This window comes from Sorex fumeus, unplaced genomic scaffold, assembly GCF_029834395.1.
Source record: "Sorex fumeus unplaced genomic scaffold, SorFum_2.1 ptg000036l, whole genome shotgun sequence".
Taxonomy (NCBI): domain Eukaryota; kingdom Metazoa; phylum Chordata; class Mammalia; order Eulipotyphla; family Soricidae; genus Sorex; species Sorex fumeus.
This window is the reverse complement of record NW_026606093.1, coordinates 3,859,429-3,880,903: the sequence shown is the minus strand read 5'-3', so window position 1 is coordinate 3,880,903 and position 21,475 is coordinate 3,859,429. Positions and strand designations below refer to the sequence as shown.

At 42.2% G+C, this 21,475-nt stretch overlaps 1 protein-coding gene across 1 annotated transcript in view; it reads left to right on the top strand.

Annotated features, from left to right (window-relative positions):
* ADIPOR2 (adiponectin receptor 2) overlaps positions 1-21,475 on the top strand; it is a 68,134-nt gene that overhangs the window by 20,877 nt on the left and 25,782 nt on the right. Inside the window, exon 2 of the mRNA XM_056117879.1 lies at positions 9,787-10,033. Coding sequence (XP_055973854.1) covers positions 9,863-10,033 — 171 coding nt within the window. The 5' untranslated portion in view covers positions 9,787-9,862. The remainder of the gene's footprint in view (positions 1-9,786; positions 10,034-21,475) is intronic.

Below are 21,475 nucleotides of genomic sequence, written 5' to 3'. Positions count from 1 at the left end.
AATTTTTCTGGTTTTAGGTAATCTCAAGTAATCAAACATTCTGTATTCTTTTGTGTCTGTCATACTTAGCTTAATGACTTCAGACTTTGGACCTACAACGTCAGTCAGAACTTCATTCCTTTTTATAGTTGAACAATATATTCTGTTGTGTGTTTATATCACACTTGTTCATCAGTACATGGAAGCTTTTGTTACTTTCATATTTTAGCTATTGTTAGAAATGTTGTAAGCATAACATGACCCTGTTTTTATTTCTTTTAAGTATACATATATTCGAGTTCGATTCCTCCAGTCCTCTTGAGCTACCGAGAGTATCTCCGCCCTCACAGCAAAGCCTGGCAGGCTACCTGTGAGGTATTCCATATGTCAAATACAGTAACAAGTTTCACAATGTTACTGGGCCCGCTCCAGCAAATCCATGAACAGTGGGAGGACAGTGATACATATATCCAGAAGAGGAATTTTTCTTGGGGGGGATATTTGGGTCAGATCCAGCAATGCTCAGAGGTTACTCCTGGCACTGCACTCAGGAAATATTCCTGGCAGTGCTTGGGGACTACGTGGGCTGCTGGGGATGAAACCCAGGTTGGCCCATGCAGGAAATTATTCAAATTTTTCCCCCAGGTATCCACCATATTGTTTTCCACAGCTTGCTTGTTACTTTGCAAGTCGAATACAACAGTAAAAATTTTAAATCATAAAACTGGTGAAATTAGGATTAATATCTATTTTTTGAGAAGTCTTATTTATGATTGAGCTATGATTAATTTACTTTTTTTTTTGATATTGCTGAACTCCAGGACCTCACACATACAAGACATTTTACACGTTGACACTTGGATGTACCATCTGACGAAGTGTACCTTTGATGAGCCATACTTTAATGTCACATCAAATGTGCATAAGAATTTGTTAATTTGGCTTGGTAAAAAAAAGCTGTGGTAGTGTCAGAAAAATGTAAATATATTAGAATAGACAACAACAACAAAAAGATACTGCTTCATATAAGTGGATCAACGTGGAGAGTATATGCTAAGTGAAACGAGTCAGAAAGAGAGAGACAGACATAGAATGATTGCACTCGTTTGTGGAATATAAAGGAACAGAACAGGAGACTAATACCTAAGGATATTAGAGATAAGGGTCAGGAGGATCCCTCCACAGCTTGGAGGCCGATCTCGTGCTGGGGGAAAAGGCAACTGGGATGGAGAAGGGACCACTAAGTGAATGATGCTTGGAGGGCTCGCTTGGGATGGTAGATGCTTGCTGAAAGTAGACTATAGACCAAACATGATGGCCGCTTAGTACCTGTATTGCAAACCATAGCACCCAAAAGGAGAGAGAGAGAGTAGGAGGGAATGTGCCTGCCGTGGAGGCAAGGAGTGGGAAGGGGTGGGGGTGTTGGGAGGGACACTGGGAACCTTGTTGGTGGAGAATGAGCACTGGTAGAGGGATGGGTATTCGAACATCGTTTGACTGAAACGCAATCATGAACGTTTGTAAGTCTGACTGTATAAAAAAAGAAGACAATGCTTAATAGCATTTTAAAAAACAAGTACACAGACATTTTGTTTTAGGACCAGTCTTAACATAATTTCTATCCTTAGTAAGTAATATGCCAATAAGTGCTTATTTTTCTCCCATCATCGCTGGTTTCTAGTACTGTGGTGTTTTCTCTTAGGTCCAATGTTTTTGCATTGTATAGTGTATTTGTTGGTTTCTTCAACAATCATTTGCCTATAATTTGTCAAGAATAATTTGTGCAATGAGAAAGGGTCAAATTGTCAATGTTTTTGATAAAAAATGTCTCTTTGCAAGTGTTGATGTACACCTGTACCACTTCCTTGTATTTGCGGCCATTATTAATTGTAATAATCTCCTGAATAAGACACAAATCAGTCTTCCTTCAGGGTGTACTCATCAGACTCGTTAACTCTTTACCACCCTTTCAAATCAGATCGTTAGCAGAATTCCCATTTGAAGACAATGAAAATATTATTGGTCCTAATAATTATTTTTTCCTGACATTCAGTTATATATTCATCAGATGCAGATGAATTGTCCTTCCATATTAACATTATTTATATCCTAATGGACAAGGTAAAGGTAAAGGCCCTCCCGTTGATCGTCGATTTGCTCGAGCGGGCCCAGTAACGTCTCCATTGGAGACTTTGTTGTTACTGTGTCTGGCATATCGAATACTCTCGGTAGCTTGCCGGGCTCTCCGAGAGGGGTGGAGGAATCGAACTCGGGTCGGCCATGTTGGCCGCTTATAAGGCGAACGCCCTACCGCTGTGCTATCACTCCAGCCCAATGGACAAAAGTAAAGAAAAAGCTAATATATATTTACTTGCTACTCAAGTAGCAATAATACGATTATTATATAATCATTATATTATAAATATAAAACAACAATGGTAACAATAGTAACATTGTAAACTAAGTCATTAGTCAAAATTATCAACAGAAATGTCTCTTAACTGCCAGAATTTCTTGTTAATTACACTTTAATTCCTTGCTACCCAACAGAGCAGAGCTCTTATAATGCAGCCAACCAGGGGGCGAGAAACACAAATTGTAGTGCTGGTGTTAATGTGTGTGCACAATCTTAGTGCTACTGAGCAGTACAGTAACTTCATTTTTTGGTTTGTTTTGTGGTGATACTCAGAGCTTATTCCTCGCAGGCTCGGGACCATCTGCAGTGCTGAGGATTGAACCTAGGTCACTGTTGTGTAAGGCAAGTGCCCTGCCCCCCCTCCACCCCCCCACCTCCTATTCTGTTGCTCTGGACCCTCAATGACTGTTTTAGGAGGTATAATTTGAGGGGAAGCTGAGATCTACGAAGTGGATTTAGAAGTACATTTGACTAAAGTCCAGGGATCTGGGTTCTCAAGGCCTAAGTCCAGTATGGATTGTTTGGTAACCTGAATTTTTCACTTTGATCTTGTGTGTGCTTACTCCTTTTTATATAACTATTTTATAAAAGGGTTTTGTTTACAATTGGTCTGTTGTCCTTCTCGTTTCGCTTTTTCTACCAGGACTATCCGTTTCTGTTTTTAGCCTGTCTTTTCTGAATTCCATATTTATATCTTGGTACCAGCTAAACATTTGTGTCACCACAAACTCTTTGTTTCCAAAAACAAATTTATTATTGCTCACTTTGAATATGCTTTTCTCCTTTATCAACTGTCAGTGAATGCATTCATCCTCTGTACACAACTGCTTAAGCATAAAACCTGCGTAAGCTGATTTCTGTCGTTCATCGATTTCCTTTTAGTTATCCAAATGCTAGTTTTTTTCTGTTCTGAGTATGTCTTGACTTTGTCCCTTCATCTCTTATTTCCAAATAGACCTTAGCACTCCTAGCCTTGATACTTCTGTGTGGAATGCTTTTCTGTGCTTGGCAAATTTTAACTCTGGTTAAAATTCAGATCAGACGTTACCCTCTCTATAAAATACTCACCATTACATTTTGGGGGGTGAATGAATGATTCAAGTTTCTATTCCCAAAGTACATAGAGGTCAGGTCTCTATTAAACTTTGGATGTACAGTTTTTAGAAAATTCTGTGAGCAGTATTTCTCAACTGGAGGCCATGTGACATTTTTGTGTATGTTTCAAGGGGCCACAGGTGAAAATTATTGGAGGGCTGCTGCTGGAAGCTCGAGGACCAACTAGTAGGACAGGGGTCCATCAAGAGTGAAACAGGGAGGGCAGAGGACCATGGTTGGAAAAAGATTGCGAAACGCTGATCTAGAAGAAAAATAATCTCATTTGGCAGACAGACAGTCTTAGTAAATTTTAAATTAGTCATTCAGTGGCTATGCCTAAATTGGTTTTTGAGGATGTGCATTTGTGTGTGTGTGTGTGTGTGTGTGTGTGTGTGTGTGTGAGAGAGAGAGAGAGAGAGAGAGAGAGAGAGAGAGAGCGCGAGCATGCGCGCGTGCTAATCGGTAGCTTCTCTTGTCTCTGTACTCTGGAATGACCCTTTTAGGGCATGTGCTCATGATCAAACCCAGGTCAGTGGCATGCAAGGCAAGTGCCTTATCTCCTGTACTATTTCCCCTGGTCCTGCACAGGTGTCTCCCTTAACTTAATATTGTTTAATATCCTTCAGGTTCATCCATGCTGTTGCAATCGGCAAGATTTTCTTCTTTCTAGATTTTGTATTGTATTTTTCTCATTTTCCTCTTTCCTCATTTAACTTAAGCATTTTTAAGTTCCTATTCTATTTTTTTTTTTTTGCTTTTTGGGTCACACCCAGCAATGCTCAGGGGTCACTCCTGGCTCTGCACTCAGGAATTACGCCTGGCGGTGCTTGGGGGACCATATGGGATGCCGGGGGATTGAACCCAGGTCAGCCGCCTACAAGGCAAACGCCCTACCTGCTGTGCTATCGCCTGGGCCCTCCTATTCATTTTTGAAAGATATTTTCTAGATAGGACTCTTGTCTGAATCTGCCTTTTCTGTGAATATCTTGTGCCTTCTGTTTGCCATGGTTTCTGTTCAATAACCAGCCTCTCTGCCTTCTTTGGGTTCATTTGTTGTGAATAAAGACACCTTCCCCCCCAACCCCCCTTTTTTCTTTTCTTGCTGTGTTCACTTTCCTCCTGGTCATTGGCTTTGGCCATTTTAAAATTTGAGTATCTACCCACATATGCTTGCGTTGGTCCTAGTGTACTGTACAGAAAGATGCCACTTCTGACAAATTAGGTGAGCAACTGTCATAGAGTGTAAGTACATGAACCTTGACGGTATGGTTTATTAAACATCTAGCCTATCGAGTACAGCCTATTGGGACCACTCTTGTATACGCAGCCCATCATTGATAGACATTCTAAGATGAATTTATTATGTTGCTCTATCAAATTAATTGACATACTTAATTTCTTTGATGTTCATCTTATTGTTTCAGCAAATCTACTGTTAATTTTCTGCTTTTCCTTTTTGGTTTTTTGGGTCACACCAAGTGTTGCTCAGGAATTACTCCTGGCTGGTGCTCAGGGGACCATATGGGATGCCAGGGACTGAACCCGGGTTGGCCACGTGCAGGCAAGTGCCTTGCCCGCTGTACTGTCACTCCAGTCCCCTGCCTTTATTTCTTGAATTTTTTTTCCTTCCCTATTTCTTTCTCCTTCTTTTGGAGCTTTCACTGTGCATACATTGTACTTAATGGTTTCTAATGGTTTCCAACAATTGCTTCATTTTGATTCTTCTGCATATCTACTGTGAGCACTTAGAATATTTATTTTTTTGTGTTACATTTTTCAACTCTTTCCATTTGATTCTTTTCCCCCCTAACTTCTATCTCTTGAGATAGTCTATCTGATATGACGTTGTCTTATTTTTTTTTTCATTTTTTATAATTTTATTTATTGACTCACCGTGAGAGCAGTTACAAAGCTTTCGGGTCTAAGTCTCGGTCATACAATGAAACACCCGTACCTTCACCAGTGCCCATTCTTCACCCCCAACAACTCCAGTATACCCCCATCCCACACCCTCCCCCTCCCTGTGGGGCAGATGATTTTCACATTACTCTTTCTCTACTTTGATTATATTCAGTATTTTGACACCAGACCCACCATTATTATTTGAGATTTTACCCCACAACACTCAGATCTGCCGAAGAGGCAACAGTAGACAATTTGTTTTCTATTGTTGGTTATGAATAACATATGATGTTGCATGGCTGCAGTAGTGGCCGTGCGATTTTGAAATTCCAAAATTTTAACATTTAAATCTGGAGGAATTTCTGCCAAAACCTGCTGGGTTTCGAGATTTGTTTCTGAGTCTCTGGGATCAAGGCCATTAAGCAGCTTGATCAGGAGCCAGAAAGGCCGTTTGTGGGCAATGACATGGGGTCTCATTGGGGTGGGGAGGACAGGCCCAGCTCCACCCCCATCCCGTGATGCCCAACAAGTTTCGTCACTGCGGGCCCAAGCCTGACTGTCCAGTGACCTTTGGAGGATGACGGCCACCGAGCCATCAAGGGGGAGCAGGCGGAGTGACAACACCCTTTTCTCCCTGGGGTGGCCTGGTGACAGTAAGGTACTGTAGGGTCCGGACATATTTCTGCCAAAAGCCACTGGGTTTCAAGATTTGTTTCTGAGTCTCTGGGATCATGACCGTTAAGCAGCTTGATCAGGAGCCAGAGAAGCTGTTTGTGGGCAATGACTTGGGGTCTCGTTGGGGTGGGGAAGATAGGACTGGCTCCACCCCCATCCCGTGAGGCTCTGCGTGTCTCATCACTGGGGGCCCAAACCTGACTGTCCAGTGGCCTCTGAAGGATGGTGGCCACTGGGCCGCCAGGGGGAACAGGCCAAGGCACGAAACCTATTCCCACCTGGGTTGGCCCAGCACCTGTAACTTACTGCAGGGACCGGACGCATTTCTGCCAAAAGCCGCTGTGTTTCAAGATTTGTTTCTGAGTCTCTGGGATCATGGCTGTTAAGCAGTTCAATCAGGAACCAGAGAGGCCTTGCTTCCAATTATATAGCTGAGCCGGAGGTGGTTTGTGGGTGTGTCTCCCACATACCTAACTTTTGGCCGTTTACTTTCTTGGTAAACTTTGCCTCAAGTTTTTGGGGTATGGCCAAAGGCACAGCAGCAATTTTGGGGTATCTGGAAGTCTGAAGGCACCATCAGGCTGCTGATGCACTCGCCTCACAAGTAGATTGACCTGCTGGCAGCACCATACCCCCGCGTTGTCTTATTTTTATGAGTTTCTTTTTTGGTGAAGTAAAATAGGGTTTGATGTTTTGGGGGGGGGGGTGGGGCCACACCTGGTGATTTTTAGGGCTATTCCTGGCTCTGTGTTCAGAAAATACTCCTGGAGGTGCTTGGGGCACCGTATCAGATGCCAGAGATTGAACCCAGGTTGGCTGCATGCAAGGCAAGTGCTCTACCTATTGTACTATCTCTCCAGCCCCAGCAAAATAGATTTTTTTCTCTTTTTTTCTTGGCTACATCCAGTGATGCTCAGGGGTTTCTCCTGACTCTGCACTCAAGAATTACTCCGGGTGGTGCTCGGGGGACCATATGGGAAGTGGGTTGGCCGTGTGCAAGGCTAGTGCCCACCCCACTACACTATATCTCAGGCCCTGTCAGCAAAATAGTTTTTATTGAAAGAAATTTAGAGATACATGAGTGGTTTGGGGGTGGGAGGAGATACATGTTCAAAAGATACATGGGTCTGGAAGATACAGCAGAGGAGAGAAAGGGAGATCTGTGTTAACACGGATTTGAAAAAGCAAGCATGCCTTTTTGTGCTTTTCTTTACTGTATTTGTAATGACTACTTAAAAACCTTTCTCTGATAAATTGTCGTCTTCTTGGAACTTCTCAGACTGGCCATACCAGCAGTCAGCTGCTATTTACAATATAGTTATTGTAGCTGATTAGGTTTGTAGTGATATCTCTTTGTGAGTTTAATTGCATTTTCCTGATGACTAATGTTGATGATCTTTCTTATGTCATTATTTTTCATCTGTGTATGTTTTTTGAAATAACTGCTTATGTCATTTGTTTTCTAGTTGGAATGTTAATTTTTCATACTGTTAAGAGTCTGAGAGTTCTTGCACAATTTAGATAGTAGTCTTTTTCTTTAGGCATGTGATTTATAAAATATTTTCTTTTAGAGGCTAGAGCGATAGCACAGCAGGTAGGGCGTTTGCCTTGTACACAGCAAACCCGGGTTTGATTCCAGCATACCATATGGTCCCCCAAGCACCACCAGGAGTAATTCCTGAGTGCATGAACCAGGAGTAACCCCTGTGCATCGACGGGTGTGACTGAAAAAGCAAACAAAAAAAAAAGAATTTCTTTCAGTCCGAGACTATCTGGTCAGAGAGAGAGTGCAGGGGGTAAGTCAAACGACTGGCCAAATGACTGACCTTGATTCACCACACCTGGTGAAGGCTAGGGGGTTATTCCTGGCTCTGTGTTCAGAAAATACTCCTGGTGGTACTTGGGGGACCATATCAGATGCCAGAGATTGAACCCAGGTTGGCTGCATGCAAGGCAAGTGCTTTACCTATTGTACTATTTCTCCAGCCCAGCAAAATAGTTTTTCTTTTTTTCTTGGCTACATCCAGCAATGCTCAGGAGTTTCTTCTGATTCTGCACTCACGACTGACCTTTGAAAAACCAAGCCGTTTTCAAGGGCTGGAGCAATAGCACAGCGGGTATGTTGTTTGCCATGCACGTGGCTGACCCGGGTTTGATTCCCAGCATCCTGTATGGTCCCCTGAGCACCGCCAGGAGTGATTCCTGAGTGCATAAGCCAGGAGTAACCCCTGTGCATTGCCAGGTGTGACCCAAAAAGATAACAAAACAAAACAAAGTACTTTTCAATTTATTTCACTTACATTTCTTGGAGAGGGAATTATATATATATATATAAAACCAATAAATATTTAATGCTTTAAGCTTACAATTACCATATAGGTAAGCACTTGGAAATCATTCTAATTAAATGCAAAAAGCATGAAAAGTTTTTTTTTTTACAATTTAGAATATCAAAGTGATATTTTTCTAATACTTATTTACAAGTTAATTATTCTTTAACCAAAAACTCAAAGCTGGGATAATGCTCATAATTATCTTTATGATTAATGAAATTAACCTGACATGTCAGATATTAAATAATTTGATGTAAAATATTATCAATAATATTATAAAAGTTGTTCTGTTTTATAGAAAGCACCTTGGTAAATTTTGATTCCTTTATCTTTGAAGTAGGAATAAACATACTCTTAAATTTTTAAAAATTTTTTTTAAACTTTTAAATTTAATTTTAATGTAGGAGTATTGCCTATTTACTCAGCCATTGATTAGGCTGATTGAATTGGGCATGAACTCCACTTGATTAAAATTTTTTTAAAAGTAAGTTTTAATTGAGCTTTGTTTGAGAAAGTTTTGTCAGACTCTTTAATAATGCATAAACCACAGCTGTTTCTTTCAGTGGGTAAGTATGTTTCTCGGTTGGAAAAGTATTATATGTGGGGCTGGAGCGATAGCACAGCGGGTAGGGCATTTGCCTTGCACGCGGCCAATCCAGGGTTTGATTCCCAGCATCCCATATGGTCCTCTGAGCACCGCCAGAAGTAATGACTGAGTGCAGAGCCAGGAGTTACCCCTGTGCATTGTTGGGTACGAGCCCCCCCTCCCCCCCAAAAATAGATATTATGTGCTGTATAGTTAAAAAAAGAATGGAAGGTCTCAAGAAGTTAGTCTTCTCATTCCAGACCCTAGACCACAGCTATGTTCTTCATATATTTCTGGACTGAGAACGCAGTGTGGGATATTTTTCAATAATTCTTTCAGTACGTGATTGTATGTCAGATATTACTGTTGAATATTATTTACATTAATATATTTTTCTTTATAAGGTATTATGTATTTTTATGACAACTTTATAATAGGAGGTGGATGTATGCATGTTGCTTTATACCCTGTTTTATTTATTAGGATTAGATTTTGATACCTTTTAATCAGCATATCAGGGCCTGAGAGATAGTACAGCTGGTAGGGCATTTACTTGCACATGGCTGACTTGGGTTCAGTCCCTGGTATCCCATATGGTCTGTCACCCAAGCACTGTCAGGAGTGATTCCTGAGCAGAGTCAGGAATCACTCCTGAGCATTGCCAGATGTGGCTCAAAGAAGAATAGTAATCCGCGAACAAAAGGTTTAGTACATCATTTCTTTATTATTATTAATTCTGTAATTTGAGTTTATAATTATGTGTTCATTTAATTCATTTATTCAAAACTCTTCTCCCGTAGGATCAAGTTCTAGAAGTCCGTCTTCCCCAAAAGAAGGGACAGAAAGACCTCTTTGTAAAAAAGTCTTGGATATCCCATGAACGAGACAGCAGAAAACCGGCTGGGGTGCAGCAGGACTCCAGAGCCAGATATAAGGCTCAGAAAAGGGCACCAACTCGATGGGACAAGGAGAGGTGATGATGACAGTCCTCAGGGAGATTTGGAGCCCAGCTTAGAGCCATCTGTTCCGCGTTCCCGTCATCAAACAGTGAGTGAAGCGGAAGGGTGGTAGCTGAAGCAAAATCTACCAGAGTGTGTCAGAGGGAGGATATTAAAAACTGTATGTGGACGTTGTTGGAGTAGGGCGATGGGGTTTTGAAAGGAACCTGGAGCAGACGTATGAATTATTTTGTTCAAGGCAACTTGATGTTTCTTATTCTTAAATTAGTTAGATTTTATTTGCTTTCATAGTTGTTTTTTGCTGCTGGCACCTAAAATCATACATAATCTGCATTGTCTTGTTTGCAAAAGGAAAAGGATTTTTGTAGTTACCACATAACCTTTATATTTGAGAGTGCTTTACTCTTGACATTTTCATTTATGTTTTTGGAAAAATTCTGATTGCATGCTGTTCTACAGATGGGGCTTATCTCCAGTGGATGCCTGAGAAGCAAGGCAGATTCTAATCTTCTCTTGTACTTCCTAGAGAAAAGAGCAGCTTTTAAATTATTCATGTTATCCGTACCTAGAGGGGAAAGTAAAATATCTGTAAACAATATCAGAAAGGTACTGTTAACAGTGTTTTTCTGTATGCTTTTGGAATCTTGGAATTACATAGCATGAATTTAATGTACTAGTTTTTTTCAAGCTATAGACTGTGCCCATTGGTGGTTTGTGAAATTAATTTTGGTATACTCAAGTATTGTCTGAAAAACCAGTAAAATGAAATGAAAATATTAAAGTATATGTAGTGTTGCACATTTGCTGTTATTTGATGGAAACTTTTTGTCTTCTATACATGTATATGCATAATATATGAAATACATTTCAATTAAAGTTTTTTGGGGGTGTTGGGTCACACCCAGCTATGCTCAAGGCTTATTCCTATCTCTGCACTCAGGAATCACTCCTGGCGTTACTCAAGGGACCATATGGGATGCCAGTATCAAACCTGGGTTGACTTGGGTGTGTGCAAGGCAAACACCCAACTCTTGGTACTAACACTCTGGCCCCACGTAAAACTCTTAAATACATAACTGAATCAGGTAATTACAGGCATAATATGTGCTAAGAGCTAAAAGCATGCAGTATCCAAAGGTCATTCTTTAAATTTTTTGGTTTTTAGTGGGGCTTTTTTTTTTTAAGAGCATTTACAGGGTTGCAGCAAAATTGAGGGGAAAGTATAGCGATTCTCCATGGTTCTCTGCTACTGTTCATGCATTATCAACGTCCCCTAGCAGAGTGTACCTTTGCTGTAATCGCTGAACCTGAATGAACACATACTCATCTAAAGTTGATAGTGTACATTACAGTTCAGTCTTGATGTTGTACATTTTATGGGTGTGGAAAATGTATAATGACATAACCACCATTATGGTATTAATAGAGTCGTTTTACTGCCCTAAAAATCCTCTGTTCTTTGCTTCTTTCTTTCTTCTGCTCTTTTCCGTGCTTTTGCACCCCCCTGGACCTCCTCCCCCCATGTTAATAATTTAGATATGGAGCCAAAGTAAGGCCTCTTAAAAGAGAGCATGTTTGAGGTGAAAGGCATGAATGATAAGAAACCTGCAGTGCGAGGACCTGGGGAAAAGCATTTCCAGGTAGAGGGAACAAAGCTGGTCAGAGACCCAGGGGTGAGAGTAAGTACTGCCATTCCTTCCTGTCTTCCTCCTCGTGCCCCCCCCCCCCCCATTTTAAAGAACTGAATGAAGGCTAGGGAAGAATCTCGAGGAAAGGGGCACGCGACAGACTCTGGTTTGACCCCTCGCACAGATGCCCAGCCCTCCTCACTCCTCTAAATAACACCCGAAATAAAGGGGACGAGTTAAGATGAGGTCACAGGATTCAGCAGGGACCAGATCATATAGGTGTGTAGGAGCATAGGTTTCAGTTTAATCAAGCCCACCGAAAAGTGTATACCCGTTAATGTGTTTCAACAGAAAGAAGAGGTTATTGATTTCTAAGTTATCACTCTGGATGTGGAAAATGGGTTGTAAGATATGGAATGGGAAGCATAGGAACCTTGTAGAATGTTCTTGGTAAATGATAAGTGTTGGCTTAAAGGGCAGTTGTAGCAAAGCTGAATGGATTCTGAGTATATTTTTGTCAGTGCATCAGAATTTCATGGTTAGATGTGGAGTGCATGAAAAAATGAAGACTGGGTGGTTGCTGGATATTTAAATGGAGCTAAACTGAGATTGGTTAGGCGAGAGGGTCCCCATGCAGGTTTTCTGCTTCAGAATAGAGACAGTTTTTTTGTTGTTGGTGGTGAATCAAACCAGGGATCTAACCTAGGACCTCACGTTCAAGGCAAATACTCTACCACTGAACCACTTCCCTGACCTGAGATTTGGAACTCACAAGTCATCTTAGAAGAGATGTTGAGTAGACATAAATATATCTCTGTATGATTATTATGTAATGATTTTTACTATATTTAAAACTATGTGCTTACTTATTGACTAAGAAATTTGAAAGCTTGAAGGAATCATAGGCTAGCCAATTTGAGATTTAAAAATGCCACTTGTTCTGTTTATAATATCAGCAATCATAATTTAGCTAGAGATAATAAAACACATCTTAGAGTTTAAGATTTGCTCACTCAGCACTTTTTATGCCAGATTCACATTATTTGCTTCTTACTACACTGTATTTTTGTTAACCATTTTTAGTTCATAATGCTAATCTTTATTTTTTAATTAAAATTTTTTTTTAATGACTATAGTGAGATAGTTACAAAGCTTTCACGATTGAGTTTCAGTCATACAATGACCAAACACCCATCCCCCCACCAGTGTACGTTTTCTACCACTAATGTCCCTGGTATCCCTCCCACCACCCCCATCCCACCTCACCCCACCCCTTGCCTTTATGGCAATTTCCTTCTTACTCTCTCTACTTTTGGGCATTATGGTTTGCAGTACAGATACAGAGAGGCCATCCTGTTTGGTCCTTTATCTACTTTCAGCACACATCTCCCGTTCTGAGCGATCCCTTCAACCATCTCTGACTCAGTGACCCCTTCTCTATCCTGGCTGCCTTCTCCCCCAGCTCATGAGGCAGGCTTCCAACTGTGGAGCAATCTTCCTGGCCCTTGTCTTTATAAAAATACAAGGTGATATTTGTATTTTTAATGTCAAGTAATCAAGTAATTGTCATTTGTTTCATTCATCTACTATATTACCCTGAAAACCTTTTTTTGACTTTTCTTTAATTTTAGAGCTATCCCCAAAGTTAAGAGCCATATCAAAAGACCCTTCCTTTCTTCCCATCTGCTCTGGTGGATTTTGTCTGAGGAATGATTGTGGGATTGTTAGTGTGGAAAAGACTTTGAAATTTTATTACCTTCCTCAATCTACCCACGAGGCAATTGTGGTACTTTTGTAGGAACAAAATGAAAATTTGTCCTATGTGCATAGTTTCACTTCAGAGAAGTTAAAGGTAGAAAAAGCAAACGTAGTTTATGACAAAAACAGTGTATTTGTATGTTTGAACTGCGTGGGAGGTGGTTTCAACAGAAAACTTAATTTCAGTAATAACATTCTACTGCTTGGTACTTCTTAGCCATTGCTTTCTAGTCTTTTCCCTCTCTTCTGCATGTAATCCATTGACGTACTCTCCTTTGTTGTTAACTTTGGAGTAGCATAATCATGTGAGCTAGTCAAGACTGTCACTGTCCTCCCGTTGTTCATCGATTTGCTCGAGCGGGCCCAGTAACGCCTCCATTTTTGAGACTTGTTGTGCCTGTGTTTGGCATACCGAATACGTCACGGGGAGCTTGCCAGGCTTTGCCGTGCCGGCGAGATACTCTCGGTAGCTTGCCGGGCTCTCCGAGAGGGGCGGAGGAATTGAACTCGGGTTGGTCGTCCTGTCGGCCACATGCAAGGCAAATGTGCTGCTCGCTGTGCTATCGCTCCAGCCCAAGCTAGTAAAGAAAGGGATATTTTAGAAACTGAGAAGTTTTTTTGTTTTTTAATTTAGTTTAATTTAATTTGCTTTTTGGGTCACACCCCCAGATGCTCAGGAGTTACACCTGTCCCTGCACTCAGGAATTACTCTTGGCGGTGTTTGGGGAATCATGTAAGATGCTGGGGATCAAACTGAAGAATGAATTTAAAGACAGAGTAACTTCCTATCTCAAGTGATCTGAAGTTTTCTGTATACTGAACTTTTGCTTTTTTAAAAAGAAAGAACTAATTCCTTGAGTGTGTGTAGGGTGAGGGCACATCCAGCTGTGCTCAGGGCTTGTTCCTGGCTCAGGGAATGTTCTGGGCAGGACATGGTGGACCTTATCCCAGCGTCCGGGATTGAGCCCAGATTGGTTGCCTGTAGGCAAGTGTCCTTCCTTTGCTGTACTATCTCTCTGGCCAGAAGTTTTTAGGTTTGAGGTATGTAAATCATTCGCGGGTGGAATGTATTCTTTTATTTATTTGTTTCTTTATTTTTGGGCATTTTTGGATCACACCCAGTGATGCTCAGGGGTTACTCCTGGCTCTGCACTCAGGAATCACTCCTGGCCGTGCTTGGCGGGGCTATATGGGATGCTGGGGATTGAACCCGGGTCGACTGTGTGCAAGGCAAACGCCCTACCTGCTGTACTATCACTCTGGCCCCTTAGAATGTATTCTTTTAAAGAATTCTAGTAATGCTTTGGATTTTGTATGTGGCACTTTTATAGACATTATCTCATTTGCTTCTCAAAACTGCATTTTGAAACAGTAAGAACAGATGACCTCTGTTTGAAAGTGGATCAAGATTTAGAAAGCTTAGCGTGTCCCCTGGCTAAATGAGAGCATGCGCTGCTGGTCTTCTGACTGCACTGTCTGTGGGACAAAGCTACGTCTGTGGTGAGAATTGGCATCGGATTGACACAAGTTCCAAACCTTGTGCCAGAATATTGATGTTGAACTCAGAGATTGAACAGTCGGTACTGTTTGTGTGTGGTGTGTGTGCTTTGGAGTTAGAATTGTTGTGTGCCTCATTTTCTCTTAGCCTCATATGCATGTATTTTAACCTTTCAGTGGCCTTTGTTTATTTTCTTTTGGGGGCCATACCCGGTGCTGCTCAGGGCTTACCCCTGGCTCTGTGCTCTGGGATCACTCCCAGGGGGTGGGGACCATATGAGGTGTTGGGGATCCGAGCTGGGTCAGTTTCATGCAAGACAAGCACCCTGCCTGCTATGTTATCACGTGGGCCCTAGTTTTAAAAGTAAATGAAGCTAATGTTTCGTGATGCAGTTTGACATTCCCAATGATTTCACGTATGTATCCTATAGCATTCTCTCCCACTTGTCCCCTTTTTGGTGGGGTGGAACACATTGGATGTTGCTCAGGACTTATTCCTGGCTTTCTCCTCGGGGTCACTTCTGGCTGTGCTTGGGATCAAGCTCAGGTCAGCAGACACCCTAACCCCCTCCCTGTCCCTCCGTTCCATAGTTTTACCAAGTTGCGTGGGCTTCTTTTGCAGTATGATGGCCACTTCCCCTCCGGCTCTCTAGTTTTATGAACATGCCAGGCTTGCATAGCCATGGAAGTGTAACGGAAAAGAAACAAGATGTCATTTATTTATTTATTTAGTCAGAGCAAGAAAACAAGTTTCATGAAATTCTCACTATAAAATTAAACTACGGAGTGATACGTCGTTTTGTACAAGGCTTTTATTTGTTTTCGTGTGCTTGTTTGTGACGCCGCACCCCGCAGTGCTGAGGTACTTCTAGTTCTGTGCTCTGCTTGTGCTCAAGTTCGCTCCCAGCAGTGCCAGAGATACCACTCTGCCTTTCACTTGCAAAGCATGTGCTCAGCCCGCTTAGCTATCTGTATGGCCAGACTAACATTCTTTAAATCATAAGACTGTTTGGGAATGAAACTACAGTACAGTGGGTAAGGGCACTTGCCTTGCGCGTGACTGACTGAAGTCCCATTCCCAAGCCTCCATATGGTCACCTGATCCCCACCAGGAGTTAGTCCTGAGCACCACTGGACAAGGTCATCTAATTCAGTGTCAACCATGATTTCCCCCTACCCCCACTCAACATGATAACAAAATGACCTTATTTGAAGGTCTGCTATATTTAGTAAATGCTAGATACAGCACATCATTGGAGGTGTATGTTTGTATAAACAGAAAACACCTTTTGCCTTCAGAAGGGAGATCATCCTATCCAAAGTCACTTTGTTTCTCAACATTTTCAAACCGGGCTGCTTCCTACAATCCATTTCTTTCCTGTGACCCCCACTTACGCTATTTTTTAAAAAACTGGGGCCACATTTGATGGTGCTCAGGGCTTACTTTTGGCCTTTGGCTCAGGGATCACTCCTGGTGGCTCAAGGACCATATGAGGTGCCTGGGAGCAAACTCTGGCCGACTGCCTGTGTGCAGGCAAGTGCCTGCTCGCTGGACTGTCACTTGAGCCCCATTTACGTGGTTTTCACTTGTGACTCCTTGGAATATCTTGGGAGCTAATTGGGTGGGCCCTAGGTTCCCTGGTTGAGTAACACTGATGTGTAGATTGTTGGTTTTATATTCCTATTAGACTTTACTAAAAATTTTTTGTTTGTTCTTTTGGGCCACACTTGACAGTGCTCAGGGCTTGTTTCTGGTTCTGTGCTCAGGGATCGCTCCTGGTGGTACACAGGGACTTTATGCAGTAGGCTGTGTGCAGGCCAGGTACCTAAGCCACTGTACTATCTCTCTGATCCTCCGTCTTTCTTTTTTTTTTGAGATATGTTTTTCTCTGCTCACAATATTTTCGCCTTTGTGGCCGAATACTAAAGTAGTCTAGGATGGGGCTGGAGCAGTAGTACAGCAGGTAAGGTGCTTGCCTTGTGTGTGGCTCAGCTCTTTGGACCCCCAGCATCCTATATGGTTCCCCAAGCCTTGTCAGGAGTAACCTCTGAGCATCACTGAGTTTGGCCTCAAAACAAAACAAAATAAAACAAAAAAGTAGTCCAAGACTATTTTGATTACTAAATAAAGAAATGAATACACCTTCATCTTAGTACTGGCCCTCCTCCCAGACAGGTATGTGACTTTTACTAGTTTTCCAAATTTATTTGGGTCTCACTTACCCTCTCGGAGAGCCCGGCAAGCTACCGAGAGTATCTCGCCCATACGGCAAGCTCCCCGTGATGTATTCGATATGCCAAACACAGTAACAACGAAGTCTCCAATGGAGATGTTACTGGGCCCGCTCGAGTAAATCGATGAACAACGGGAGGACAGTGACAGTTTCTTACATTGAAGAGGGATTTTTGAACTAAGAGATGTTATTTTTTAATCTCCAACTTTTGCCCCACTATAAATGAATGTAGTATTTGATTTAATTTGTTGGAAATGTGTGTATGTATGTTTGCTGGAAATATGCATGCTTGCTGGAAGCGTGCGTGCACACACACACATGGGCTCAAAATAGAATTCAGGGCCTCATTACATACTAGGCAACTCTACTACTGAGGCCAATCCTCTCAACTGTAAAAGGTTTTTTTTAAATATAGGAGTATTGCTATTTTTTCAGCCATTGATTAGGCTGATTGAATTGGGCATGAACTCCACCTTACCTTTTTTTTTTCTTTTTTATAAACTTATTTATTGAATCACCGTGAGAGCAGTTACAAAACTTTCGGGTTTAAGTCTCTGTCTTACAATGATGAAACACCTGTCCCTTCACCAGTGCCCATTTTCCACCACCAAAATCCCCAGTATACCCCCCATCCCACACCCTCCCCCTACCTGTGGGGCAGATGATTCCCACATTACTCTCTCTCTACTTTGATTACATTCAATATTTCAACACCATTATTATTTGGGATTTTACCCCAACACTCAGATCTGCCAAAAAGGCAGCCATAGACAATTTGTTTTCTCTTGCTGGTTATGAATAACCTAATGTCAAACGGCCACAATAGTGGCCATGTGATTTTGGAATTCTGAAATTTTAACAATTAAATCTGGAGGGATTTCTTCCAAAATCTGCTGGGTTCCAAGATTTGTTCCTGAGTCTCTGGGATCATGGCCGTTAAGCAGTTCTATCAGGAGCTAGACAGGCCATTGGTGGGCGGTGACTCAGGGTCTCGTTGGGGCGGGGAAGAAAGGACCGGTTCCACCCCATTCCCATGAGGCCCTGCAGTCCCAAACCGGACTGTCCAATGGCCTCTGGAGGATGGCGGCCGTCGAGCCCCCAAGGAGAAGCAGGCGGAGGGACAGCACCCTTTCCCTCTAGGGCTGATCCGGTGCCAGTAACCTACTGCAGGGACCAGACACATTTCTGTCAAAGGTTGCTGGGTTCCGAGATTTGTTTCTGAGTTTCCGGGATGATGGCCACTAAGCAGTTTGATCAGGAACCAGGGAGGCCTTGCCTCCAATTATATAGCTGAGCCGGAGGTGGTTTGTGGGTGTGTCTCCCACATACCTAACTTTTGGTCAATTACTTTCTTGGTAAACTTGGCCTCAAGTTGTTGGGGTCTGGCCAAAGTCACAGCAGCAATTTTGGGGTATCTGGAAGTCTGAAGGCACCATCAGGCTGCTGCTGATGCACTCGCCTCACCGGTACAGATTGACCTGCTGGTGGCACCATAGCCCTTTCAACTATAAAAGTTTTCATCCATTCTTCCTCCCTCCCTCAGCCAGACCCAGCAATGCTCATGGCTTATTCCCGGCTCTGCATCTAAAGATGACTCTTGGCACTGCTTTGGGCACTGTTTGGGGTTCCAGGCATTGAACTTGGATCAGCTGCATGCAAGACAGGTGTACTCCTCTCTGCACTGTTCGTTTTAATTTTTCTTAAGCAGGCCTATTTAATGGATATCTTTAAAAACCACCTTCACTTTGATTTATTGAGTGAAGCCCTTTTTTGGTTTTATTTTTCATTTTTGGATCACAACTGGTGATGCTCTAGAGTTGTCCTTGAGCTCTCCACTTAGGAATTACTCCTGGCGGTACTCTGGGGACCATCTCATATCCCCTGAGATGCTGGGGATAGAATTCAGGTTGATGTGTGCAAGGCAAGTTCCCTACCCACAGTATTGTTGTTCCAGCCAGTTAGAGTGTCTTAGTTTGGTTTTTCAAAGGGGGTGGTGGCGGCCAAGTTTGGGGTCCATAATACCTGGATTTGAAGCTCTTGATGATTATTTCCCAACATTTTTGAACAGAAGCATCCTTGAAAGAATAGTGGACTGGCAAGATAACTCAGTGGGTTTGAGCACATGCTTTGCACGAATGAGACTCCGATTTGATCCCAGGCAGTGTAGAGTTCCCTGATTGATCCTGAAGCATCTCCCTGGCAGTTGCTCCAAGCCCGGGTGACCCACAATGAAAACAGAACAAAACAAAAGGAAGGAAGAAAAAACTTTATTGAAATGTAATATGCAGGCAGAAAAAGTGCATATATACTAAAGCAGATGGCTAGACCTCTGTTACCATGCGTTTCAGAGTGACTTGCCCTTTTCTCCTCCTCGTGTACCTATTATCTGTATAATAGTGGAATGAGAGTGGCATAGATTAGTTTGGCCTGTTTATGTTCTACATCTTTGGAAACATTCAGTGTGTATCACTGTATCTGGTTTCTTTCTTTAGCATGTTTGTGAAGTTTGTCAGTATTTAGTATAATTATAGATTGTTTATCTTCATTGTTTAATAATATTTTTTGAGACTGTTTCATACTTAATTTTGAAGGTTGTCTGGGTTGTTTCCAGTTTGGGGCTCAGTGTGACCATGAATATTCTAGAACTTGTCTTCTGATGAGCGTGCACACACACATCACGAATCACGACCATCCTGTTATTCGTCGATTGCCTCGAGCAGGCACCAGTAACGTCTCCTTCATCTTACCCTGAGATTATATTCAAGGCTCTTTAGGAGAATGAGACCCATCATTGTTACTGGTATTTGGCATATTGGGTACGCCACGGGGAGTTTGCCAGACTCTGCTGTGTGGGCAAGCTACATTCGGTAGCCTGCCAGTTTGTCCAAAGTAGGAATGAGATATTCTGTGAGAAGAAACCTAACTTGAATCCCTGAAATTCTACTGTCAGGCCTCATACATTCAATATACCTGGTACCAACAGGAAACATATATAGGAGGTGCTCCTGATAACAACCTCACACACACACAGTAAACTAAACAATGTGCCTCCCTCCAGGTCTCTCCCCCAGTCCTAGTCAAGATGAAGTTCAAATTAAGACAAAGGGAACCAAACTGAATAAAACTGACCCAATGCCTGCCTGTTGGATAATCCCAGAATAATGTTAAGATGAGAATCTCCCAAGCATTTTATTTGGCATATATCTGAAACTCATTCCATTGCACATAGACTGTATCTACAATTCTGGCTGCAATTAAAAGAAGTATCTACAGGGCTGGAGTGATTGTACAGCAGGTAGGGTATTTGCCTTGCATGCGCCCGACCCGGGTTCAATTCCCAGCATCCCATATGGTCCCCTGAGCACTGCCAGGAGTAATTCCTGAGTACATGAGCCAGGAGTAACCCTGGTGCATCACCAGGTATGGGCCAAAAAGCAAAAATAAATAAATAAAGAAGTATCTACTTTCCCATCCTACGATGCCTTTCCCATCTGCCTCAAGTCCCTGTGAGTCAAAACTAGCTACTGGGACATGTGTAGTCTACTTTTCCTGTGGCCCTATGTCACATTCTTCTAAAGGAGGTTTTCCTGTGAACACTGGCTACTTCAAGCTTCTAGAACTTGAGGGGAAAAAAAGGTCAACAAACTAAAAAGAACTGAGATCTTTAAAACACTAAAGACCTGTGCCCTCAGGCATTGAGAGGGTTGGAAGGGGGGTATATTGGGGTTCTTGGTGGTGAAAAATAAGTACTGGTGAAGGGAAATGTGTTTGATGATTGCATGGCCGAGACTTAAACCTGAAAGCTTTCTAACCTTTCCCACAGTGATTCAATAAATAAATAAATAAATAAGGACCTGTGCCCTGGTATAGCAAATACCCCATCTTCACACGTCTCATTTTGGTTACCTAACTCCTGAGGTTCTAGTTCTCATGTTCAACATATTCCTATACACACACAAATAGAGTTTAGAAAGTGAAGTGGATGAATATTTGTAGGGTTTTGGAGTCAGATATCTGTATATCCTTTCTTTTTTTTTCTTTTTGGGTCATACCTAGCAATGCTTGTGGGGTACTCCTGGTTCTGCACTCAGAATTACTCCTGGCGGTGCTTGGCAGACCATATGGGATGCCGGAGATTGCCCAGGTCGACCGTGTGCAAGGCAAACACCTTACCCACTGTACTATCGCTTCGGCGTCTCTATATCTACAGTGTATCTCTCTATGAGAGAGAGTGGCAGAGAGACTGAATGATGAAAGTTATAAACTAGATGTGCTTATCCTGTTGAAAAGAGACATAATAATCAGTGCTTAATTTTTTGGCTTTTTTGGTAGATGCCTTTGATAGTAATTTCCACTGACTCCTATGTGGGTAATTCTCAGTTATATCATCTTGCTAATGCCATTGCTATATAT